Genomic DNA, 25,639 nt, shown 5'->3' with positions numbered 1-25,639 from the left:
CGCATACATATATTTTGCAAACGGTTGGATTCTGGCCCTGCATCGCATCGCATCGCGTACAAAATTAAAACAGTCCGCATTTATAACAAGCAACATACATTAGTTTCTTTGGCCCCCTTTGTGCAACATGTCAACTTTCACGTTTCCCTTTCGCACCGCTGGCTATACAAACCTATATAGCCCTTCAAAATTGTCATCGATTGAGACACTGACAAAGAGAGTGGTGCCCTTGGAGCAGCATATCAATTACGCAGGAAGCCACCGCCACCACCGCATCCGGTCGAGGTGCACGTCCATTCTATCAGAACCCATGCGGGTACCTGACGAGATCTTTATGGGCGAAGCAACGGGGCCGCGGATGGTCGGCACGCACTCGTTTTCTTTTTTTGCACCGAGCCATGTTTGCGTCTTGGCGCAGACAGGTACACTGCAGCACAGCTAGGCCGACGGCTGGAGGCACCGGTTGTCCGCTTGGAAAGATGTTAGCTTGACGCATATAATTTTCATGGAGAGAGAGAGAGAGAGAGAGAGAGAGATGGGGAAGCGGGAGATGGACACCAAGCAAAAGGGGACCTGAAGAATGAGTGAAAAGAATGGACGGTAAGGCCAAAACGCACGGGGGCATAGGTTCCGGGCGACCCAAATCCTCCCACGGCTCGGCGGGCGTCTCGAGGTCCAGAAAGAACTGCAGGCGCTCGGCAACCCTCGTCTTGAGATCGACGAGAGAGGGTCGGAAGCCGGGGATCTCGTAGAGACATTGGTGGATCATGTCTTTCAGCTGCTTGGAGTACTGAGGCTGGCCTTCGAGCCTGGTGCCGAATATGTTTCCCAAGGCTGGTGCCCCATCGATCGTGTACGCAGGTCGAAAGGGCATGTGCACTTCTGCTACGCCCTGGGTGAGGCAGGCTAATCTGCTCGGACTGTCAGCGGATCGAGCGGACGAATACTTTGTCAGGGCCAGAACCACACTCCACGTGTGTGGTAGCTGTCAGGAGATAGTACCAACGTACTCATACATGATTTGTCCTATCTGCCACACGTTGGTTGCGGATCCATATTGGCCGCAGACTGGTGACATGTTGTAGTCACCAAAATTCCACCTTGGAGAGAATTGTTCCTGATTCCGGGAGTTCCAAGATTAGCCAAATGGCCTTTTCCTGGCAACTCATGCGTACAATTACTTACGGGAGCCCTATACGCCCACGTTCCTCGATTCCGCCACTGTTGGTTCATTTGGTAAGTGGGATGGGGAGCCATGAGACCCAATCCTCTCAACAGCCACAGGGCAACCCCGAAGTCAGCTATCTGTGGCAGAGTCAGTATCAGCTCTAGCGATGTTTCCCAAGCGAGAAAGATTCGATACGTCTTACCTTGTATACTGGCATTGTCGTATGACCTGGGTTACGATCACCTGCAAGAACTTCTCGGGGTCAGCGAACTTCATTTGCCGAAAGTTCAGCTGCAGCATTGAGGATTACCCACTATTTGCAGGCTTCACGTCAAAATGGATTGCAATTTCATTGCCTTCAGGGTAGCCTTGGGGGATGACTGCCTGGCCACCGGTGTCAAGCGTAAGCTCTGTGCGGAAATCCATGATACTACACGCATCGATCAGACAGTCGAAGATGTGCCACAGCGTGACTTCAGCGAACAGCAAATTTCTGGAATCCTGTCAGCGAGATTATCCAGTGGATGCACGATGGAAGGTGGATACCGGGCACGACGCGCTTGGAGGAGGTCCTCAAGGGAGCCTTGAGGACCTGTGAGGTGAGTTTCTGTTGTCAGCATTACTTTCGGTGGGTTTCGCACCAAGAGGAACCCCGCTTACAGTACTCCATAATCAGTCGCCGGATACGCCCGTTCCATAGAGGGTGAAGGCCTTCAGCTGCTATCCGCGCAGGGTCCATAATCTCCGCTGGGTATTTCAACAATTGCACAAGATGTTCGCAATTACCAGATCGACTCAATTTCCACATGAAATCAACTTCTTCATCTAGCGGAAATTGAAAATTTGTCGCGGTCTTCACGGCTACCCTGTTATGTCGCGCTATGCCGGGCGGCCGATTGACAGGCAATCCTATGTATTCCCATAACGCAACGACTCCGTTGCCACCGGCCCCAAGAATCTTGACTGCCCTCCAGTCAGGTATGAAGGTGTTTCCGAACGCCCGGGGACCTGTTCCTCCCACAAGCATAGCTGCCTGAGCAGGGGATGGCACAAATGCCACGGCAGGGACCCTTGGGCCGGGCCTTGGTCTAGGAGGTAGAACAACAGCTGGCGGTGGAGCTGCAGGCGGACCGGCTCCGAATATGGGTAAAGCTGGCGGAACAATAGGTGGTGCTGGGTTGGGACCTGCTGCAACCACTGGCGCCGGGGGTGCAGCATAACCTTGCAATTGTGCCTAAGTGATGCGTGTTCAGCATCAGGATAGATAAAGGAAGGAAAGCAGTCATTCTGGCAGACAAGACTTACCATGATGACAGCGTTGGCAGGGAAGGGAGCGGCATTTGCATTCGGGTTGTTGAATCTGAACCATTGTTTCCATTCAGCAATATAATTAGGATAAAAAGTTGAACCCATGATGTTCCAAGAGCCACCAGACCAGTGACTATGAATTTGATTATTACCGACAGGCACGAGATCGCAATATGTAAGGGAGAAACACAAAGCGAAAGAAGTCATAAACTGGAATAAAGGCTTTGCCGCGCCAAAGTATTCTTTGTTGCAGCAGACTAGCCTGGTGTCAACAAAGGAGCCAGGAAGGCCAAGGAGTATCGACTCATCGTCTTCAAGAGTTCGGAATTTAATCGGAATTGCAATGTTGTTGCGATTTATGCCCACGTGATATCGACGATCGGCCAACTTCCTCGATGGCTTCCACAACAACTAGTCTTCCCTCCGGTCTCACTATAATCTCCGTATGCAATGAGCCCCCAATCACCTTCTTCTCAACCTGAAGCCCAAGCTCAAAACATCTCTTCAAGAGGACGTCGCCATGTTCAATGGGAACAAGCTCATCTTTGCCGGCCTCAAGGATCAGAGTCCTGGGGGCTTCCATGCCAGCATCCTTGAGGCTCTGCTTCATCACCCCCAGAGCCTCATAGCTGTCCAGATGATTCCACAAGAACGGCCAGAGATGCCTGTACGGCAACCATTTTTGTGGATATAAAGTCTCTAGCATAGCTCGGACACTGATGAATGGAGTTTCGAGGATCAAGGTGTCGAGAGCGAGGTTGTACTTCGAGAAGAGATGCTGTCGGGCGGAGAGGTTCGTGGCTATTCCTGCGCCGACGCTTTGGCCCCATATCACAACGGGGATGGCTTCTGTAGGGTTGCCGCCTTGCTGGAGGAAATGGTCTCTGATCCATTCCAAAGAAGCCGCAGCATCCATGGCGATGCCTTTCTCTGATGGCCGACCTTTAGAATTCCAGAAGCCTCGGTAGCTGCAGCAGACCATGGTGTATCTGACAACCAGATCCCGTGATCGGCCTAAGAGGGAAAGAAGGATAGGAGACAGGAATGGTAAGCGAGGAGGGAGAGAAGAAGTATTACCTGTGTACGAGAAATGAGCCTATGCATTCATGAAAGAAGAAAGTGTGACAACCCTGCAAGTAAAGGATATACACCGTCTTCGCTGTTGGTATCCCATCGTTGACACTTGCCACCAACAAACTGATCCTCGTCCCGTCCAAAGACTTGATCTTTTCTTCTCTCCATTCGATACCCCCGCATTGGCCTTTGTATTCTGCAATCGTCTCTCGGCGAGCGTTGGGGGGCAGTCCCGGCATGTATATGATCTTGCTCTGGAACAGCACCATCATGAGGCATTTCCAGCTCCATAACGCCACGATCAACCCACTGAATATCACCGGCGGCAACAGAAACGGAGCACTGCTTCCCAGATACCTTGGTTGACCGGCTTCCATTCGAGCGTGCTGTCGTCCTGGCCGGATGGGAATCGAAGGACCCTCGCGGCGGGCCACAAATGGCTGTCTGATGAAAGCCCTACTATGCACACGAAGCATTACGATGCCAACGATGCGTTGCTGCGACCGTGGATATGATGCGATGCGATAAACAGCCTTCATGCATGTTGTCGTGTCGCTGCGTGGGTTATGGAAGGATGATGTCGCCCAACACATACAGAAAAATCAAAATGCGGGCCATCTAAACTGTCAGTGAAGTCACAGCAGCCCCGCCATCTTCCCATCTACCGTACCATGGCCAACCTCCCATCTCCAAACTCCACGCCATGGGTTGCGCTGTCCACACCGCATCTCTCCAAACACCAAATACACATCCCCGAACCTCAACATGGCGACCAACGGCCACAAGAAAGAAGTCGTACTGGCGGTGGAGCCAGTCGACAAAGTCCCGGCATCCAGAGAAGTGACCCCACCACCGCACATCTCGATCAACAACTCTGAAGACGGCGCCGACCACGACATGCCCAAGTGCCCGCGGAGCAGCAGCGGCTGGGATGGGAAGTTGCGGCTGGAGAAGAAGACGGAGCTGGTGAACCCGGAGGCGATTTCAGACCCCGAGTACTCGGACGAGGAGAACGTGCTGCCTGGCGAGCGCATCGAGGCGGACGAAGGTCCATCTCTCTCTTCCCTTGCCAAAACTACTCTACAAGCTAAGCATACTGATCTCAAACCTGCTACGATACAGATCTCCTGGACGACTACCCGCCCGACACGACTGAAATCGACTGTGTGCACGCGCGCGTCTCCTCGATCCCCTCTCTCCGCCTCGAGCGCTTCGCACTCGTCGAACGGCTCTGCCTGCGCCAAAACTCCATCGCCACCATCGAAGCCCTATCCCCGCTCTCCGCGACCCTCAAAGACCTCGACCTCTACGACAACCTGATCTCCTCGATCCGCAACCTGGACTCCCTCACACTCCTCCAGAACCTGGACCTGAGCTTCAACAAGATCAAACACATCAAGCACATCTCCCACCTCAAGGAGCTGCGGGACCTGTACTTTGTGCAGAATAAGATTTCCGTGATCCAGGGGCTGGAAGGGCTCGGGAAGCTGCGGAATCTGGAGTTGGCGGCGAATCGGATCCGGGAGATTCAGGGCCTGGAGACGCTGGTGGGCCTGGAGGAGCTGTGGCTGGGCAAGAACAAGATTACCGAGATCAAGGGGCTGGAGACGCTCCAAAATTTGAAGATTCTCTCGATACAGAGTAACCGCATCCGCGAAATCACGGGGCTCAGTACGCTGCCGAAGCTCGAGGAGGTGTACATCTCGCACAACGCACTCACCACGCTCTCTGGCCTGCAGGACTGCAAGGGGTTGCGGGTGCTGGACATCAGCAACAACCAGATTGCGAGTCTGAGGGGGCTGGAGGGCCTGGCGGAGCTGGAGGAGGTCTGGGCGAGCTACAACCTGGTGGCGGACTTCCGCGAGGTGGAGGAGGTGCTGAAGGGCAAGGGGAACCTGAACACGGTGTACTTTGAAGGGTGCCCGCTGCAGTTGAGGGCGCCGGCGCTGTACAGGAATAAGATCCGGTTGGCGCTGCCGCAAGTGATGCAGATTGATGCTAGTGAGTGCTGACCCATTTCCGACCACGTACCCAGCCAGCTACCTCGCTACGTACCTACCTACCTCCCTCCCTCCCTCCCTCCCTCCCTACCTCCCTCCCTCCCTACGGATGGGAAATGATGGGAAAGGCAGGCAGGCAATGCTGACCGGTGACAGCCTTCGTCCGGGTGTCATAGAAAGCTAGATTGGGGTGGTCGATAGATACACGATTCACAGGCATGGAAGACAGCACGAAGGTTGGGAAGCCCGGGCGCGGAAATGTGATTGACTGATTGTATTAATGGATGGACGGATAATGGATGGCTGGATGGATGGATGGCGGCTCTGGATCTCTGGATTGGGCTGATCTGATCTGGACGGGACGGGACGGGACTGGACTGGAGATCGCTCCCTGTGCTGGCGGGGCACTCGCTGCTACTTAGCAGTCACCCGAAGCTACCGGTACTATGTACTTAGCTACCTATTCAGCCGCGTCGGCTTCGTCGCCTTGATTAGATTTAAGTATGCCTTTCTGGTATCTCTGGGTATCCCTGATTCCCTATCCTTGTCTTTACAGTATTCTTATCCTGATCCTTATCCTCAGCCGAGGCTACAGTACAAGTACAACTCTATCCCTTCCCATCCCTTCCCTTCCATTCAATTCAATTCAGCCGCCGCACGGCACGCCAAGCCCAGTGACGCACCCCAACATCAACTCAGGCTAAGTACCGGTACAAGTACGGTAGGATGGCTTGGTTGCCCTCCCCGTGATGGCGATGCAGGGGCTCGAGGCGGGGAAAGGGGGAGGGAGACTGTGACAGTACGGTACAGTACCGGTAGCTACGTAGTACGTAGTATTTAGCCAGCTCTGCGTCGGGGCGGCTGAAGGATGGTCGTGGGGGAGGGGGAGGGGGAGGGGGGAGGGGGGAGAGAGGGAGGGGGGAGGGGGGAGAGAGGGAGGGGCAGGGCCAGGTGGATCCGGATGGATTATGGGTTGTTGACATGACCTTGATCTGGTCCAGTTGGGGATGAAGAGAAGAGTCGAAACGGCATTGCGGATAAAGACACCCACCACCAGGCATCATCCACTCCCCATTCTCTCCTCTCGACATCAACCGACACCAGCTGACTCTTGACTTGGGACTCCCCGCACTCCAACTCACGTCGACCCCTCGATCTTCTACTGGATCTCTACCCCTCATCTCATCTCATCTCATCTCATCTCATCCTCGCTGCCACCCTTCAACCTCATCGTCAACCTCCCTCACCCTCCCTCACCCTCCCTCACCATCCCTCACCCTCCCTCACCCTCCCTCACCCTCCCTCACCCTCATCCTCACCCTTCTTCCCGCACCAACGCAGATCCTCCACCCTCCAAAAACACACACATACATACCCCCATACCCAACCCCCCCGCGACACATCTGCCCGCACTATGGCTACCGTCAAGCTCAACACCGGCGTCGAGATGCCACAGGTTGGCTTCGGCCTGTGGAAGGTTGCAAACGCAACCTGTGCCGATACAGTCTACAACGCCATCAAGGTCGGGTACCGACTGTTCGATGGCGCGTGTGGTATGTTATTTTTCTCTTCCTTTTTTTTTGAACCATTTTTCTTTCTTTTTTGGTCACTCACTTGCCTGTTCTTCTCTTCTCCGTGTTCTAATCTTCCCACTCTGCCCCTCTGCTCCGCGAGATTCCCCACGTTGACCAACCCTTCCCCCCCGCGCAGATTACGGCAACGAGAAGGAATGCGGCGAGGGTGTGGCCCGTGCTATCAAGGACGGCCTGGTCAAGCGCGAGGAGCTCTTCATCGTCTCCAAGCTCTGGAACTCCTTCCACGACGGCGACAAGGTCGAGCCCATCTGCCGCAAGCAGCTGGCCGACTGGGGCGTCGACTACTTCGACCTCTACATTGTCCACTTCCCCGTCGCCCTCAAGTACGTCGATCCCGCGGTCCGATACCCACCCGGCTGGGCCTTTGACGGCAAGGACGACGTGCAGCTGTCCTCGGCCAGCATCCAGGAGACCTGGACCGCCATGGAGGGGGTGTACAACAAGGGGTTAGCAAAGAGCATTGGCATTTCCAACTTCCAGGGCGCCTTGATCCTGGATCTCTTGAGATATGCCAAGGTCCGCCCCGCGACGCTGCAGATCGAGCACCACCCATACCTCGTGCAACCCACGCTCCTCGCCCTCGCCAAAGAGCAAGGCATGGCCGTCACTGCATACTCGTCTTTCGGTCCCCAGTCGTTCATTGAGCTCGGCTGGGACAAGGCCAAGGAAGCTCCCGTCCTCTTCGAGCACCCGGTCATAACCACGATTGCCGAGAAGGTGAAGAAGACCCCCGCCCAAGTCCTGCTCAGATGGGCCACGCAGAGAGGGCTGTGCGTGATCCCGAAGAGTAATGACCCGACGAGACTGCTGCAGAACCTGGAGGTAACGCAGTTCGATCTGGCGAAGGAGGATTTGGATGCTATCTCGGGGCTCGACCGGCATCTGCGCTTCAACAACCCTACCGACTACCTGGGGACGTTGCATATCTTCGCTTAGATATCGCTTAGAGATCGCTCCCTTGAGACGCGAAGCAAAGAATTGCCTGAGCATCTCTCCAAGTCGCTACCGCTGACTACGCGAGCGTTGGTCTGCGGGTGCATTGTTCTTCGTAGCGTTTAGCCTGACGTTATCCTTGCTAACTACTTGGTCCATGAGAAATCTTCCTGCGCCTACACTTCAGAGACTAGAATTACACAGCTTTGCCTTCCAAATTCCAATCTTCCACCCGGGTCGCACAGGTCCGGTGGCTGATTACTGTTTCGTCGAAGCAGCCTAAATCTTGTGTGTGTGTGGTGTTGTACACTCACCAGACTTGAACATCTGGGTGGAGAAGTTTTTGCCTCTGGTCTCGTTCGATTTTGCTTCGGCACTTCCGTTTTTTTCTTCTCTTTTGATCCTTGTGATCATCGACTAGTGAGCCCGTTTTGTCCTCTCGTTTCTATTATTCCGTTGTTCCGTTGCGACGACCATTCTCTGTAAAGCAGAAAGTGGATAGATCTCTTGCCGTGCGCTATTGCGCTCTAATTAGCACCAGAAGATGAGAGTGGAGGCGGTGAGAGGTGTGATTTCTTTTACTGAATGATCAATTTCTCGTCAAAAGTCCGCTTTCGGAATCCGGGCCGACGAAACCAGAAATCCGGGCCTGGGGCGGCATCATGTTGACAATTGCATAGTTGCTTGTTGTCTGTTGTCCTTGTGTCGCTTGATGCTTTGAGCGGTGGGAGTGATTGCATGCAGCGCCGTGTCTAGCACAAAGAATTACTCGACTCGACGCATAGTTGAGGAATCTCACAATCAGCTCTCAAAGCTCCGTTGGTATATCATCTTTTCTCATATGACCTCCGTCGTTGGAGGGACCTTAAATTTCTATTTGGCGTTCATTTCCAAGTTGTAAGTCACGTGCTCGTACTCTTGGCAAAGATGGCCGACCCAGCGAGACCAAACTCAAACATGACGCCAGCGATGCTGGAAGAAATCAACTTCTGGCGCAATTATAGGGGGGAGGGAGGAGATCTTGACATGGCAGCCGCGCAGGACTACTACCGACTCCACCCCTATGCATTTCCAGACACACCTCAACCAGAAGTTATTCCGCCAAGGATCACGTTTAATGGTGCACCAGGAGTCCTCGCACCCGTCGATAAGGTCCCTCCCGAACAATACATGAAGGACTTCCTCGCCCAAGATCCCCTGGGCATACCAGGAGGAGCCGGTAACTGGAAGGCAATTGTAAGCTCAGGCGTCCTACCTTGGGAGAAACATCACGGGCTTTCGGCTGATGCAAGACCACAGCGACTTCTCGGTGAAGGCGCGAGTGCGCTCGTAGGTTTATGGGAATGGACGGGCCTTGCCGGGGGGAGGCAGCCAAATTTAGACAAGGTCGCTGTGAAAGAGCTGAAAGCGGACGCTCCGGCGACGAACACCACCATGAACATCGAGGATCGATGGCTCACGCACTTCAGAGACACTACTAACTCTATCCACCTGGTGCGAATGCTCGCGGATGCTCAGGCTTTTGACCTTGTAGGCGATGAGGGCCTCGACGCGGCGTTCGATGGCAGACTGCGCCGGTTGTTCCTGGAGTACTGCGAAAATGGGGATCTTTCGGATTTGCTGGAAAAGCGCATCGTAGAGTACGGATGAATCTGTCGCTCATCTCTGTCGCTCACCTGGCCCTTTGTTATCTTGCTGACGCCCGAACAGACAGAAACCCTTCTCGGAGCTCAGCTTATGGCTCATATTCGAGTGCATGGTTGACGCCATTTGCGTTCTCGCGAATGGCTCCGAAATGTCTGAAAATAGCCGAGGGGATTGGGCGAGCGACAAGATTGAAGGCTGGTCGCCTATAGTGCATTTTGATCTCAAGCCTGAAAACAGTAGGTAGTCCAATATCTCTACCTTGGGCTCCCTCGGCTGACGACGGATCACAGTCTTCGTGGGCGGAAGGAATCGTCAGCATATGAGCGTGCCTGTCTACAAAGTAAGCCTTCATTCTCCATCCGAGAAGAAAAACACCGCAGGTGGGCGACTACTAATAGAGGCTATCATAGTTTGGCGATTTTGGCGTCGCGGCAATCGTTGAGCACGATGAAGTTGAAAAAGATGATATCGAAAGGAGAATTGGCTTGAGACGCCGCGGCACCCCTGGATACATTACACCTGTAAGCCCGGAGTCGCTTTCTTATCCCTTCTCGAAAGGTGACTAGCTAGCTAATACCAGAGAAGGAGCAATTCACAGCGCAATGGGACAGCTCGGACTGGTACGACGTGAGACCGGCCATCGCAGGCCGCTTCGGGCCCTGGACTATGCTCTGGTCCGTCGGCGCGATGATGTACCAACTCTTGACGCTCGATGGTTCCCCGCCCGATCACCTCGAGCCCTTCCTGCCCGACTTTGAGATCGACGGCGAGGACCAGCCACCCACCACCTACGGCTTGAGAATGATGGCCTACGACGAGTACAGCGTGGCCCTGCGAGACCTGATCTTTCAGTGTCTGTTCGAGATTCCTGATCAACGGCCAACGCTCGACAACATCCGGCTACGCGTTGCCAACGGGATCGAAGATACTTTGAGCTTGAACCTGGCCGTGGAGCCTTATGAGGATTTCACCAAGGCCGAGCCGGGCGATGCGCCAGCGCCTGTGGTCGCACCTGTAGCACCTGTCGCTCCTGGGCCTGTCGTCGCTCCTGGGCCTGTCGTCGCTCCTGGGCCTGTCGTCGCTCCTGTAGCACCTGTCGCTCCTGGGCCTGTGGTCGCACCTGTAGCACCTGTCGCTCCTGGGCCTGTCGTTGGTCCTGGGCCTGTCGTAGCTCCTGCTCCCGCGCCTGCCCCCGCTCCCCCAGCCGCCCCCCTCCCCCAAACCAGCATCTTCAGGTGCCAAGGCCTGCTCGCGACGGGCGTGCAGTGCGGCAACGTGATGCGGCTCCCGCTCCCGCAGCCCGTGCCGCCGGCGACGATCATCATGTGCCGGCAGACGCACGTGTACAACGCGACGCAGGTCGCGAGGGCGGTGCTGCTTGCGAGGAGTAGGAAGAGGAGGAGGTAGGGGGGGGGGGGGGGGGGGGGATAAATAGGCGGGGGAGGGGGAAGGGGAGGGGGAAGGGGAGAGGGGGAGGATGGAGTAGGGGTTGAAGTGGAAAAGTAGGAAATGGTAGATGATAGGGCGGAGAGGGGTGGAGCGGAGTGGAGTGGAAGTAGAGGATATTTATCTATTTATCTATCTGTTTATCTACCTTAAAGGGTGGTAGGGGGTCATCTAAATGGTCCTCTGATCCTCTTTTATAAGAGACGGCCATTGGACCGCTTACATTCAGTCTTAAGCTCTTTTCAAGAATAGTAGTTTATCGAAAAGACCGTCTTATTAAGAGAGACCGATTTATGGCCGTCTTATAGCCGTCTTCGTTTATATTTTTCAAAACAAGCTTATTTATTAATTAATCAGCTCGTTTTTAAAAGAATAAAAAAATCGAAATCATTTGATAACCATATGAAAGAAGATATACCTTAAAAGGTGGTAAAGGGTCATCTAAATGGTCCTCTGATCCTCTTTTATTAAAGACGGCTATTAGACCGCTTACATTCAGTCCTAAGCTCTTTTCAAGAATAGTAGTTTATCGAAAAGACCGTGCTATTAAAAGAGACTGTTTTGTGGCCGTCTTATAGTTAGCCGTCTTTGTTTATATTTTTTTTAAAATAAGCTTATTTATTAATCAATCAGCTCGTTTTTTAAAAAATGAAGATTGAAATCATTTGATGATTATATGAAAGAAGATATAGTTATAATAATCCTCTTTTATAAAAGACGGCTATTAAACCGCTTACATTCAGTCCTAAGCTCTTTCTAAGAATAGCAGTTTCTCGAAAAGACCGTGCTATTAAGAGAGACTGTTTTGTGGCCGTCTTATAGCTAGCCGTCTTTGTTTATATTTTTTTAAAATAAGCTTATTTATTTATTTATTAATCAATCAGCTCGTTTTTTTTTAAAAAAAAATTAAAATTGAAATTGAAATTATCTGATGATTATATAAAAGAAGATATAGTTATAATAATTCTTTTTTATAAGAGACGGCTATTAAACCGCTTGTATTCAGTCCTAAGCTCTTTCTAAGAATAAGAGTTTATCGAAAAGACTGTGCTATTAAGAGAAACCGTTTTGTGGCCGTTTTATAGCTGGCTGTCTTTGTTTATCTTTTTTAAAATAAGCTTATTTATTTATTAATCAGCTTGTTTTTAAAATAAAATAAAATTGAAATTGAAATCATCCGATGACTATGTGAAAGAAGATATAGTTATAATGATCCTCTTTTATAAAAGACGGCTATTAGACCGCTTACATTCAGACTTAAGCTCTTTTCAAGAATAGTAGTTTCTCGAAAAGATAGTGCTATTAAGAGAGACTGTTTTGTAGCCGTTTTATAGCTAGCCGTTTTTGTTTATATTTTTTTTTGAAATAAGCTTATTTATTAATTAATTAATTAATTAGCTCGTTTTTTTAAAAAAAAAAATTGAAATTGAAATCATTTGATAATTATATAAAAGAAGATATGGTTATAATGATCTTCTTTTATAAGAGACGGCTATTAGACCGCTTACATTCAGTCTTAAGCTCTTTTTAAGAATAGTAGTTTCTCGAAAAGACCGTGCTATTGAAAGAGATTGTTTTGTGGCCGTTTTATAGCTAGCCGTCTTTGTTTATATTTTTTTTGAAATGAGCTTATTTATTTATTAGCTCGTTTTTTTTTAAAAAAATAATAAAATTGAAATTGTTTAATGATTATTTGGAAGAAGATATGGTTGTCGATGAAAGATTATTTTTGGAAATAAAAATTGTTTTCATCATTATTGAAGAAGTTCGACGCTACGATATTTCTCGGTATCGCTGCCACGGCTTGTAGATCAACGCTCTGATTTTTTTATCATCGGAATCGATCGATTGCGCAAAAGTTGACCCGCGTCCCACGGCCACCCTGGTAACCTGCGTCCTCCGGAGGTGGTGTACCGGTGATAGTACTAAAGGGGGGTGTCGTCAGTGATTAAAGGAGGAAAGGGTAGACTAGCAAGCAATCGAAAGAGTAGGTATTTGCTTATCAACTTACGCTCTCCGAGACGGTTTTAAGCTCACGGACGGCCATAAGACGGCTATAGGACGGCTATAAGACGGTCTCAAAACGCTCGAGAACGGTCCTTAGACGGTTTTTTATACTAAAAGACGAGTATTTACCAAAAGGCGATTTCATCGAATATAATAGTTCTCTTTTAGCTACGATTTATAAAGGATTTAAATCGTTTGTTTTCAGATTCTGCGCGGTTTTAAATCTCGGCCTGAAGTGATCTATTAGCTATGCTAGCTTGTTCAAATCGTCCTTGAAAGGGATGGTTATCGGATGATCAGCTGAGCGTCGAAATGCTCTTGCATTCATTCCCCTTTAAGGTAAGGAGAGTAGAGGGAGGGAGTACATAGAGTAAAATTTGTTTGCAAAATGAAGAGATAGAAAGATAGGAAGGCATGTGGTGTCAATAGTCTGTTTATATGATTTGGATGGCAGGAATTGGGATCGGGATTGGAATGGGAAATTGGAGATTAAAGATTGGAGATTGGAGATTGGGATTGAAAGGGTGATTAAAAGGGTGATGGATAGATAGATAAGTGGATAGATAGATAGATAGATAGATAGATAGATAGATAGATAGATAGATAGATAGATAGATAGATAGATAAGTAGACAGATAGATAGATAAGTAAGTATGCTTGCGCTAAAGATAAAAGTGAAATGTTTGTTTGTTCGTTTTATAAATATTTTGTAAATACTTTGTGAATACTCTGTGAATACTTTATAAATAATCGATGAAATGTTACCATTATTGCGTAAAGAGATAAGATATGGAGTAATGTAAATAAGTAGGTGAAGTGGGTGAAGTGATAGGAAGCAATGGGAAGTGAGTGATATGGGTGAAGTAGGTGATGTGATGTGAATGATGTTAGTGATGTAGATGATATCAAGCGAAATCGATATGATGTTAAGCGAAGCCGAGCGAATCCAATCTCGCCAAGGTAATCAATCAATCACCCCCAGGTACGTAATAGTGGGACTTGACGTCGCAACTTTTGGGGCCCTTCCCTAAAGTGGGCGAAAAAATTATGTCCCGCGAAAAAATTATGTCCCGCTTCAACGCCAAAAACCGCGAGGAACGTAGACACTTATATTGCTTATAACATTGCTCACAACATTGCAATAATATATATATATATATTTAATAATATTATTCATTCTCAATTAAGCTACGAAAATTTTATTTCACCGCGTGTCCTTTGAATTGAGTTAAAAGATGCTATAGATCGAACCGACGGCGAATCTTTTTGTTTTTTTTATTTATCTTCTTCAAGCTCTTTCTTAAGCTCTTTCTATTTAATAAATATTATTTTTATTAAAGAAAACGAAGATAAGTATTTATTTTCTTGTAATCTTCGTCGTCGTTATTGATTTAAATGCAAGCTAATAGATTTTATTTAATTCAAAAGCCTTTTTTTTTGCAAATATTTAAAAGTCGATTAAGTACGAAGCGTCCGCGAACTTAGCAAGATCTTTTTCTCGAACTTTTTTTTAATAAAGCAAAGCGAAGCAAAGCAAAACAAAGCAAAGCAAAATAAAGTAAAGTAAATCAAAGCAAAGCAAAGTAAAGCAAAGCAAAGCAAAGTAAAGCAAAGCAAGTTAAAGCAAAGCAAAGCAAAGTAAAGCAAAGCAAAGCAAAGTAAAGCAAAGCAGCGCAACGAAAAAGTAAAATATTTAAGTAAATTAAAATAAATAAATAATAAAAAGTATTTAAAAAAAGAAAACAAATACGTAAGTGAATAAATAAGTAAATACGTACGTATATATATACTATTTTAAACTTATAAGAGATTAAAGTCTTAAGAATTAAAGAAAAAAAGAAAAAAGAAAGCGAAAAATCGAAAAATAAAATCTATAATAAGCTTAGCTATCTAAATTTATTATATATATATATATTTTTTTAAAAAAAAAAAAAAAGAAGAAAAGAAAAGGAAAAGAAAAAGGAAAAGAAAAAGGAAAAAGGAAAAAAAAAAAAAAAAAAAAAAAAAAAAAAGGACGAAAAAAAAAAGGATTTTTTTTCCCTTTTTAATTAAGATTAAAACTAACGCTAAAAAGATTTTAACTTATTTTTTTTAAAAATATTATATTAGATTATCAACGTTTTTCGCCGTTTTTTACGCTGAAGCTTGAAGCGGGACATAATTTTTTCGCGGGACATAATTTTTTCGCCCACTTTAGGGAAGGGCCCCAAAAGTTGCGACGTCAAGTCCCACTATTACGTACGTACGTGAGTATTTAAGCGAGCGAGCGCGCTAGGCATTGAGTATACCTGCCTCTTTTCTTCTTCCCCCCCCCCCCCCCCCCCCCCCCCCTTTTTTTTTTATTTATTTTATATATATATATTTTTTTTAGAGGAAGGATAAAAGGAAGGAAAGAAGGAAGGAAGGAAATATTTCTTATTCGCTGTTTGTATTTGTGGGTTTTTTTTTCTGTTGATATTGATATTGATATTGGAGATGAGATGAGATGAGATGAGATGTTGATATTGGAGAATGAGATATTGGAGAATGAGATTTTGGAGATGGGATTTTGGAGATGAAATTTTGTGGGGAGGAATTAAGTTAAGTTGGGTTGGGTTGGATTGGATTGGGTTATCTCTATATAGAGCATGTATATATATAGGTGTATTTTTACGAGTTCGGCCTTTTTTTTTTTTTTTTTTTTTTTTTTTTTTTTTTTTTGCAGCTGTGGTTACATTTTTTTAAAAAATGGGAGGGGGGTTGCTTAATAGGAATTAACGTTGAAGGTTAAGGAGTTTGGATGAGGAGAAAGAAGAGAGGAGAAAGGAAGTGGGGGAGGAGAGGGGGGGAGAGGGGAGGGGGAGAGGGAGAGGGAGAGGAGAGGGAATTGGGAATTGGGAATTGAATTGGGAATGGGGAATGGGGAGGGGAATGAGGAATTGGGAAGGGAATGGAAAGGAAACTGAAAGGAAGTTGAATTGGGAATGGGGAACGGGGAGGGGAATGGGAAGGGTAATGGAAAGGAAACTGAAAGGAAATTGAATTGAGAATAGGGAATAGGGAAGGGAATGGAAAGGAAGTTGAAAGAAGTTGAAAGAAGTTGAAAGAAGTTGAAAGAAGTTAAAAGAAGTTGAAAGAAGTTGAAAGAAGTTGAAAGAAGTTGAAAGAAGTTGAAAGAAGTTGAAAGAAGTTGAAAGAAGTTGAAAGAAGTTGAAAGAAGTTGAAAGAAGTTGAAAAGAATGAATTGGGATGCTTCGGACAAACAAAGAGGAGTAGAGGGGAGAGAGGAGAATAGAACAAAGAAAAGAAAAGGAAAGGAGAGGAGTTTTATGTTGGATGATACTCTGCTCGTTTCTCATTCCTTTCTGGAATTGGATGAGAATGATAGTGAGAGAGAGATTGAAGGGTTTTATTTCTGGATGAGAAAGGGAGAAGGAAGAGTGGACGACAGAGAAGAGGGAAGAGAGATTATAAGGACGTTTCTAAGGATTAAGATAGGAATTCGACTCTTAACTCTGCAACTTCTCGCCCAACCCTACCATCAACGACATCTCGAGAAAGGCCGTTCTTTTTGGCCTCTGAAAGGGAAAGAAAAGGCTTGCTCAGATGGCGGCGGCCGGGGCGCCGGGACCGGCGACAGCAGCCCCGGCTGACATTGCCGCAGAGTTTAACTTCTGGAACAGAATAAACTATTCAGCGTTCCCGGCGTTGCCGGTGGGGATGGTCATGGTAAGTCCCCCCCCTCTTCCTCTTCTTTCCACTGATGAGAGCCACAGCCATTATACCGACAACAGGCATTTGGGCCTGGGACCCTCGGACCGTTTCCCCCGCCGGACCCGCCCACGTGGGTTCCTCGGGTTCCGGGGCTCCGAGTGCGAATCGACCGAAGCTATATCAACAATGTGACTCGGCAGCAGCGCTTCGGCCGGGGGGCCATGGCGCGTGGCTTTGGCGACATGAGTCAATGGAGGGCCATCCGAATCCTCGGGACGGGAGCCTTCGGGGAAGTAACGCACTGGAAGTGGACCCGGGTCGGCAAAACCAGCCCGCGCTCCCGAGCGCTCAGCACGCGGCAGGGCGTCCGTGACGTCGCGGTCAAGACGGCCGCGAATCTGGCCTCCGCTGATTTTCTCCTCAACGAGTTCAACATGATGACGGAGCTGACGCTCCAGAACGACGATTGCCACGTCCTGAAGTGCTACAACGGCCTGCCGTACACCTTGGCGGATTGTCAGCGCGAGGGGATCGTGGCGGGGGTGCCGGGGGTGCCGGCTGGGCCTGGTGTGGCTGCCGTGCCCCCGACAGGCTGGTTGTCGAGGACGCGGAAGATCATCTTGGAGTATTGCAAGGAGGGGAGTCTGGGTGACTTGCTGGAGAGACGCCAGATTAGGTTAGTCAGCCAACTAACTCCCGAGCCGCCGAGCTCTTGGGAGCTGATATGGATCTGGATATCTGATATATGTCATGTCCTTGATAGAAGCGTCCCCTTGACCGAGATGACCATGTGGCACATCTTCCGCTGCCTGGCCGACGGGCTCAGCATGCTCGAGTACGGCGCCGAGATCACCACGGCGCCTAATCTCCCGCCCACCGTGCCCCCGACCTTCGCGGCGGCTGCTCCGGCCGTGACACTGGCCCCGGCTACCCATCTTATAGTGCACCTGGACCTGAAGCCCGACAACGGTAAGGTCCCCCTTAAATCTCCCCTTAGAAGGTCATCTCCGGTTACTGATAGACCACTGTTCTGCAAAGTCCTGATGGCCGATCGGGACCAACCTACGCATCCTGACTTGCCCGTCTTTAAGGTAAGCTATTCCAACCATCCATCCGTTCCCCCATTTATTCATTCGTAAACTCTGATTCAACAAACGTAAAAGAGAAGAACCTTGATTCTTGATTCTTGATCTTTCAAAAACACTGACTAACTGCTGCTTCTTCTCCCTTCAGATTGCCGATTTCGGCAACGCAATCAAATTCAGCCGGAATCCTGCTCAGGTCTTCCCCTTGAACGATTTTGTGAAGGATCGTGGGCGGCGAAGAAGAGGCACTCAGGGATACTACGCACCCGTAAGGTTATTTTATTATATTTTCATAACTGAAAAAAAGGGGGACGGGGAGGAGAGCGGAAACGCTTTGCCCAGATCAGTCCGTCATGCTAGCTCTTGGCTGATAGAAAATATTCGTTACAGGAGCAATTCACGCTGCGCTGGAACTACAATAATTTCATGACCTCGCCTGTGTGTGGAAGATACGGCTCTTGCACGAATATCTGTACGTACCGCGCCCTAAAACCCCGTCTCGTCTATTTCATCCCATGCCTCCATCCAACTACACTACCAGCTCACCAACTACCCACTAACCTTCTCCCTTCCCCTTCCCCCCGATACAGGGCAAGCCGCAGCCACAATGTACGAGGTCGGTCTCTGCGCAGACCCCAACCGGCCCGTCGCCACCACCGGCGTACGCGCCGACCAGCCCTACCAGCTCCCGCCCGGACGCACGATCAAGGGCGCGCCCGCGCTCGGCGTGCTCTTCGGCTTCGAGATCGACGCCATGACCTACTACTCGGCCTTCTTCCGCGAGACGCTCATGGAGTGTCTGTACGAGGTGCCGGCTCACCGGCCGACGCTGCTGCAGCTGAGGGCTACGATTGAGGATGGCATTGCGAGGTGTGCGCTGGCGGGTGGTGCGCAGGCTTTGGAGGATGACTGGAGCGATATTCAGGATCCTATTCGGTAGTGATTTGGTGGGGGCAGAGGGAAGGGAAGGGGAGTGAAGGAGAAGTTTGAGCTTTGGCATTTCTCTTTTTGGAGTTTATATTTTTGGACTTTCTCTTTTTGAAATTTCTCTTTTTGAAATTTCTCTTTTTGAAATTTCTCTTTTTGAAATTTCTCTTTTTGAAATTTCTCTTTTTGAAATTTCTCTTTTTGAAATTTCTCTTTTTGAAATTTCTCTTTTTCCCCCTTCCTTTCCCTCTTCAGACAATTTAGAGATCGAAACAGACCGCTTTACTTATCATCATAACGTCCGTCTACAAGCAAGGGAATCAAGGAAGGAAGAGGTGGATTGTATTGAATTTATGCTGCAAACGGATAGACAAGACGTCTACATCTTACCTCGCTTATTCTCGAGCTCCGAGTGGGATATTAAGCGAGTTTTGGAGATAGAAGAAAAAAAAAAATTGAAGGAGATGTAGATGGGAAAGGGTTATAGGATATAAATGTAGATATAAATAATCGGGCTTGCAATTCGCAGGTTTGAAGATTTATTTATAAGTAAACTGAATTTGATGAGATGAATCTTGCTGGATTTTTGTTTTTTATGTTAGGTAGGGGCAGGCTTGGGATGGGGATGGGGATGGCAATGGGAGTGGGAATTGTGTATTGGGGTAGGTGCGTTTGGTTTTTGGGATTCTCATTTCGTTTTGTGTTTGTGGGTTGTAATGTAGGGGTTTATGTTTATGTTTATGTGTATGAAGAAGTAGGAGAGGCGGGTTATTAAAAAGAGAGAGAGAGAGAGGGGGGGGGGGGGGGGGGGGGGGGGGTATGGAATGCTTGATGTGAAAAGCTTGATATTTGATACTTGATGTTAATCATAAGGGGATTAATAATCAGCATCGCTGAAAATGATATGAAATATGAAACGTGATAATGGTATTACGAAGTATAGTATGTGATACTAAGAACAAGAAATGTATTATGCAAAACAAGTCTTTCTCGCACCTGCACCTCCTCGTCGGTGCTAAGAGGGAACACCAAAGTCCAAGCTTCACCATCCGAGCTCAGCCACGTGATCTCCTATGAGACCTTTCCAGTTTTCAAATCCGATCAATCATCCAGATCGCTGGTGATCTGCAGCGATTAGGCGTTAAAGGGGCTGCGTGCTATTAGGAATCAGGAATCTTGGTGTTGGGATTGGTGAATTGAGCTTTTCTGATTATGATCTCCGACAGACTTTTCCAGCGTAACGGTAGGTGGGTGGACGATGAATGAATAGGCGAGGTTGGCGACCTTGGTATAGCAGCTATCGGGGATCAGATAGAGGATGGCGATTTGAGATGAGTTAGTTGTTTCTGATATCGCCGTTGTTAACTTCGCCGTTGCTGAGCTCGCCGTTGCTAAGGTCGCCGCTGCTGAGTTCGTCATCGTCATCCATCTTGTCCTACAGCTTCTTTTCTTCCGTCTCTCTCTTTGTGCCTGCCTGTACAACGGGTTATTTCCCTAGATCAGACCAGATCTGCTCTATTATCCGCTAGTCCGATTGAAATCGACGATTGATTGCTGCTTTGTTTCGTCTTTAGTGAAGCCGAATACGCATTCTCCTTCTATTATATCTCCTGCGTCGCGCAGATGATTGTCTTGCTTTGGGCCTGCCGCATGTTACTCCGGACGCGGTGACCGCGGGTTGCCATCCTTGAGGACCTTTGATATAAGTCAAGCTGGGCCGGCCTCTATCTTGATGGCACCCGTCGGCAGCATGCATCGTCGTGAGACTCAGTCCGCGGGTTCTCTATCTGCTATTTCTGAATACAGCATATCGTTTCTCGAACCGCGATCACCTCCGCCAGTGCCACCTCGAGCATGGAATCGCCTTGGAAATGAAAATGTTGCGTTAAACTACGGAACGAGTCAGCTGCCGTATAGTCATTTCGACGAGACCGCGAGTGTGCACGGGCCGAATCGAGAAAAATTGGAGAATGTGAAGAGTTGCTTGAAGGAGAACAAATACATTGCGAAGATAAAGGGATGGAAGCGATTAGGTCTCATTGCTGTGGTGGCCATATTGTGTTTGGTTGGCTTGATCGTAGGATTAGTCGTTGGGCTGCGGAATCGACATTATGGTTCCTCGTTCGTCTCTGCCTCCTATCGTCAGGATTACGACTGACGACTCTATAGAAATAGAAGTAGAAATATCTCAGCAGATAGCACATCAAGGACAACTTCCAACTCGGGCAATCTCGCACACAGCACCACTTTCCCAGCCGGCTCTATAGATTCGACACCTATCTCTCCACCACAACGACAAACTGCACCTCCAACCCGGCGACCTGGCGCTGCTACCCTTACTTTACCTACTCGCAATCACCCTCTCAAGCAACAGCCATCTTCGACTGGATCATCATCCCCGTCCCCAACACACACAACAACTATACCATCTCTTCTACCGCAAACCCCTTCTCTATATCCTTCGCCAACGCCCCTCTCATCTTGAAAGACGCCGCTGCAGACAACGAACACTACTCCTTCCAAACCCGCATGCGGAAAACGACAACCCCCGTCAGACAGCTAGGGAGCGAGAACGTGGCTGCGAAATGCATTTTCAATAGTACCATCTTCCAGGGCACGCTATGCACCAAGATGGCGAAGACGTACAAGGCGAAGAACGAGACGGATGGGATGGAGACGCAAAACGATGAAAATGATGGTTCAATATTCAAGATGTGGCCGTATGCCGTCAAGGTAGAGCTGATTGCCGCTGCTGGATCGGGGACGCCGACGTGTTTGGACCCCAGCGGGAACTCTTTGGGTGATTTCAGTGTGGTGGGTGCGAGCTGAACGTTTGATTGCTTGTATCTGAATACTGAGACTTGATATTCGATATTTGGTATGATATGATTTTGGGTCTTTCGGATCGGCGGCGTGCGTTGTAAGTGGAGTGAGAACTGGTATGTGGCAGGCGATCTCGGGAATTTATGTGGATGGGTTGTGCAAGGGAATGTATAACGAGGTGAAGCACGTCTGGGACACGATTCTATACGGTAATGTGTTCTCATAAGAGGTGGGAACTTGTTCGTATATTCTTGCTTTCCAATTCTTATATGTATATTATTCTCCACAGCCAAGCGTTCTAGTATCGATAAGTAAAATACTATAAATCCGAACTTCTCTTCACCAACCTTAAATCAAGGGAAATCGATGGAGAGAAATATGATATATAGAAAAAGATTCTGAGAGCCCTGAGCAAGACCCCGTCCCTTGACTGTCTCACAGCCGTCCCCGTTCAATTATTCATAACGGGGTTCTTGAAGAGCTCATTCTGAATGTTTAAAACAGTCTATCAATCATCTCTAATGAGATATAACTACAAAGTAGAAACTCTTTCTCTAATGGTATCGTTTTTGATTATATTTGTAATAAATCCGTGCCAAGATATTTCTCAGTATCGCTGACACGGCTTCCTATATCAACGCCTTACGATATTTAGAATTGGAATCGATCGATTCAGCACAAGTTCATATCACTGACCGCGAAATGCTTGCGCTTGGGAGTTTGTGGGGAGGGGGGGCAAAGGAGGGAGGGAAGGAGGGAGGGAAGGAGGGAGGGAAGGAGGGAGGGAAGGAGGGAGGGAAGGAGGAAGGGAAGGAGGGGGCAGGCAAGAGCCGGGGATGGCCAAGGGACGGTCTCAAAAAGGTCCAAAACGCTCCGAAAAAGCTCCGGAAACGCTCCGAGTCCTAAGACGGTCTCTCAATCAAAAAGACCAGCTTAACTAACGCCGATTTCAATCGTCTAAATCGCTTCTATTCTATCGACATTTTAAATGGTTATTCTGATTCAGCTATAGACTCAGGGTGATCTACCAGCCATGCTAACCTCTTTTTCCGTCTCCAAAAGAGCTCGTCATCGAATGACCAGCCGGTTTTCCAAAAGCTCTAGAATCATACCTACGTATATATGCATCTCGCACCCCTGGCATATACAACCACGCACTCCTATATAATTTCACACCTACCTAAGTAGAATTACTTCGTGCAAAATTTCACAAAAGATTTCCAAGCGCTAGATGATCGATTGCCTGAGCAACATTACCCCTCCTTTAGCGAAAAAAAAAAAAAAAATATCGGCACAGAAAGTTCGCTGAGGATTCTATAGCATTGCGGAGGTACGGCGGTTATGTAGTCCCTACTTTTACAATTCACTATAGAATTAGCTTGATAAGGGAGTACCTTCGGAGTCTTTACGGAGTCCCTCGTTTCGTGTCAAGGTACTGCTCGATTAGGCTAGTTTCCAAAATGTACCTCCATAGATGATCGATTACCTAAGCGAGCGTTACCCCTCCATTAGCGAGCAAATATAAACAAATATTCAACCTCATATGTCTAAGCGATCCGATAATTTTTTTTCATTATTCGTCCTGATACTTGTCACCACATCACACAAAACATAAAGGGGAACTCAATGTAGAGAACCGCTCTTTGTATTGCAGAGGACGCTTTATTTTAAGCTTAGCTTAGCTTATCTAGCGTTTTTTTAGTCTGGCCGACCACAGGTCCCCCCCCCCCCCCCCCCCCCCCCCCTACCCCGTGAATACATGTGCAAAGTACTACATCCCAGGCGTAAGTATTACCCCTCGAGAGTAGGATAACCAGCTGGTGAAACTAAACTTTTGAGACACCCTCGAGGGGTAATGCATAGGCCTGTACCGAGGGTATAATTTTGGAAGGGCTCTTCCCAAGGCTCGAACTAGTAAACTATAAATATTCAGCCCTACGAAGAAGTCCCTTTACGCAAGTGTTTAGTCTGTAGTCTGTGCAATAGAGTTCATAGGGCTTAGAGCCGACCCGACAATTTTTTTCATCATTCCTCTTGATACCTGTCACCACATCACACAAAATATAAGGAGGAACTCAATGTAAAGAACCGCTCTTTGTATTGCAGAGGACGCTTTATTTTAGGCTTAGCTTAGCTTATCTAGCGTCTTCTTTAGTTTGGCCAGCCACAGTCCCCCCCCCCCCCCCCTCTTACCCCGTGAATACATATGCAAAGTATAATTTTGGAAGGGCTCTTCCCAAGGCTCGAACTAATAAACTCTAAATATTCAGCCTTACGAAGTCCCTTTAGGGAAGTATTCAGTCTGTGGTCTGTGCAATAGAGTTCATAGGGCTTAGAGCCATGCTGAAACCGAATCACCGCTTCACGATTTTGGGGATAGTCTGCACATGAGTTCATGAGGGGGGCATTGTACTATATGTAGCTGAAATAGTTTACTTGCTCGAACTTGCTCATTCTGAAGGGGACCCAGTAGAGAGGCAAGAGCGTGCTTCGCCCTTAGCTACGAACATCAGCTACGTACATCAAATCTCGAGTCAGGAGCAAATAAAGTCATGAACTTACTCACTCAAGATAGAGAGAAATGGTGAGGGGCAGCGTAGCGAATGGTAAGAGATGATGTGGATCAAATTCGATTCTTATGAGTATGACATTGGATTCTAGATTTACATTCTCCACAAAAGCAGCTGCCAAATCAATTTCTCCCTTTTCCAACTCCAGACTAACTCAAGCCTAACTCCAGCCTAACTCGATTCCATAGCCATCCAGTCCAGTTCCAGCCCAAGCTCATATCCTGGGTACCGCGCCTCTGGCGCTAAGGGGGCGTCCTCCGCTGGTGGCTGTGGCTCAACCCAGAGCTCGTCAGCGGCGAGAATGGGCTCTTCAGCGGCGAGAATAGGCTCGTCAGCGACGGCAATGTGCTCGTCAGCGGCAAGAATGGGCTCTTCAGCGAGGAGGATGGGGTTGCCAATATCGCCAGGTGTTGACCATATTGCCGCATCGGGAAGGGCAGGCGCGAATTGAGGCTGCTGCCAGCCGAGGTCGGCACCTGGGTCGTAGAATTGTGCGGCGTGCTCGTTTGGCTGTGCCCCGTAGGGCTCGATAATCTGTGCCATCTGCCCTAGCACTGGAGTTGTGCCTGCAAAATCAGGCCCTGCCATCGCTGGCCATGCCCTGAGGTATGCCCGTTGGTCTTGAATTTGGCCTGGCATTGACATTGGGCCTGATACTGGTGCTGGGCTTACCATTGACCAAGCTGGCCCTGCCCCGAGGTGTGCCCATTGGCCTGGCATTGGGCGTGGTACTGGTGCTGGGTCTACTATTGGCCAAGCTGGTCCTGGCTCTTGGTATGCCCATTGGCCTGGAATTTGGCCTGGCACTGGTACTGGCCCTGCTGACCTTTCTGGGCCTGCCTGTGCTCCGCCTCGGAGCCCCTTCAATCTCTCAATCTCCTTCAGGATCTTCTGCTCCTCGTTTCCCTTCTTCCTCATATACTTTCGGATTTCCTCCGATCTCTGCCCCTCCTCCCCCATCTTCTGCAGGCCCATGGCCATCTCCTCCGTCTTCTTCTTGAGGCTTCTCTCCATCTTCCGGATGTAGCTGTTGGGATCGAGCAGCTTCATTTTCTCGGTCACCTCCTTCGGGTTTCTTCCGGCTCCCTTCTTCTTGGGAACGGAAGGCTGCCATGCCTTGTTCCAGAGATTCTGTCTGACGTTGAACACGAATACCCGGTGCTCCATTGCTCTGTGACTGCAGTGGAGAGAGTGGAGGAAAGGAGGCGAAGGAAAGAAGTTGAGGAAGGAAGTGAGGGGAAAGAGCTAGGCAAGGAAGTTGCGAGCTGATCCTCGGCGATGTGGTGTGGAAGTGAGGGTTTTGATGAAGGTGGAGTTTGATGTTGGCGGTGGTAATGGTAGTGACAATGGTTTTGGTAATGTT

At 48.6% G+C, this 25,639-nt stretch overlaps 8 protein-coding genes across 8 annotated transcripts; 5 read left to right on the top strand and 3 right to left on the bottom strand.

Annotated features, from left to right (window-relative positions):
* Positions 1-301: 301 nt before the first annotated feature.
* On the bottom strand, positions 302-2,581 carry L3040_007379 (uncharacterized protein; the record flags this gene model as incomplete). Its single annotated transcript, XM_066154836.1, has 9 exons — positions 302-470; positions 618-911; positions 1,011-1,117; positions 1,186-1,305; positions 1,371-1,420; positions 1,483-1,661; positions 1,715-1,760; positions 1,829-2,402; positions 2,474-2,581. 9 exons carry the CDS (start codon positions 2,579-2,581, stop codon positions 302-304), a joined length of 1,647 nt encoding a protein of 548 aa, XP_066010728.1.
* A 223-nt stretch (positions 2,582-2,804) lies between these two features.
* L3040_007378 (uncharacterized protein) lies at positions 2,805-3,927 on the bottom strand (the record flags this gene model as incomplete). Its single annotated transcript, XM_066154835.1, has 2 exons — positions 2,805-3,553; positions 3,606-3,927. 2 exons carry the CDS (start codon positions 3,925-3,927, stop codon positions 2,805-2,807), a joined length of 1,071 nt encoding a protein of 356 aa, XP_066010727.1.
* Positions 3,928-4,315: 388 nt separating this feature from the next.
* L3040_007377 (uncharacterized protein) lies at positions 4,316-5,726 on the top strand (the record flags this gene model as incomplete). The annotated part of the gene is made up of 3 exons (XM_007297555.1): positions 4,316-4,598; positions 4,673-5,551; positions 5,707-5,726. 3 exons carry the CDS (start codon positions 4,316-4,318, stop codon positions 5,724-5,726), a joined length of 1,182 nt encoding a protein of 393 aa, XP_007297617.1.
* Positions 5,727-6,964: 1,238 nt separating this feature from the next.
* Positions 6,965-8,081, top strand: L3040_007376 (uncharacterized protein; the record flags this gene model as incomplete). Its single annotated transcript, XM_007297554.1, has 2 exons — positions 6,965-7,103; positions 7,261-8,081. The coding sequence occupies 2 exons, from the start codon at positions 6,965-6,967 to the stop codon at positions 8,079-8,081; spliced, it is 960 nt and encodes a 319-aa protein (XP_007297616.1).
* Positions 8,082-9,005: 924 nt separating this feature from the next.
* Positions 9,006-11,132, top strand: L3040_007375 (uncharacterized protein; the record flags this gene model as incomplete). The annotated part of the gene is made up of 6 exons (XM_066154834.1): positions 9,006-9,314; positions 9,378-9,718; positions 9,789-9,961; positions 10,016-10,065; positions 10,136-10,246; positions 10,311-11,132. 6 exons carry the CDS (start codon positions 9,006-9,008, stop codon positions 11,130-11,132), a joined length of 1,806 nt encoding a protein of 601 aa, XP_066010726.1.
* Positions 11,133-16,763: 5,631 nt separating this feature from the next.
* L3040_007374 (uncharacterized protein) lies at positions 16,764-18,896 on the top strand (the record flags this gene model as incomplete). The annotated part of the gene is made up of 7 exons (XM_066154833.1): positions 16,764-16,886; positions 16,934-17,547; positions 17,635-17,840; positions 17,910-17,962; positions 18,105-18,224; positions 18,347-18,428; positions 18,547-18,896. The coding sequence occupies 7 exons, from the start codon at positions 16,764-16,766 to the stop codon at positions 18,894-18,896; spliced, it is 1,548 nt and encodes a 515-aa protein (XP_066010725.1).
* Positions 18,897-20,633: 1,737 nt separating this feature from the next.
* Positions 20,634-21,712, top strand: L3040_007373 (uncharacterized protein; the record flags this gene model as incomplete). The annotated part of the gene is made up of 2 exons (XM_066154832.1): positions 20,634-20,960; positions 21,083-21,712. 2 exons carry the CDS (start codon positions 20,634-20,636, stop codon positions 21,710-21,712), a joined length of 957 nt encoding a protein of 318 aa, XP_066010724.1.
* Positions 21,713-24,447: 2,735 nt separating this feature from the next.
* L3040_007372 (uncharacterized protein) lies at positions 24,448-25,443 on the bottom strand (the record flags this gene model as incomplete). The annotated part of the gene is made up of 1 exon (XM_007297550.2): positions 24,448-25,443. The coding sequence occupies one exon, from the start codon at positions 25,441-25,443 to the stop codon at positions 24,448-24,450; it is 996 nt and encodes a 331-aa protein (XP_007297612.2).
* Positions 25,444-25,639: the final 196 nt, after the last annotated feature.

This window comes from Drepanopeziza brunnea, assembly GCF_022702325.1.
Source record: "Drepanopeziza brunnea f. sp. 'multigermtubi' strain 214-2 chromosome Unknown ctg13, whole genome shotgun sequence".
Taxonomy (NCBI): Eukaryota; Fungi; Ascomycota; class Leotiomycetes; order Helotiales; family Drepanopezizaceae; genus Drepanopeziza; species Drepanopeziza brunnea.
Note: the sequence above shows the minus strand (reverse complement) of the source record. Positions and strands in the feature narration are given on the sequence as shown.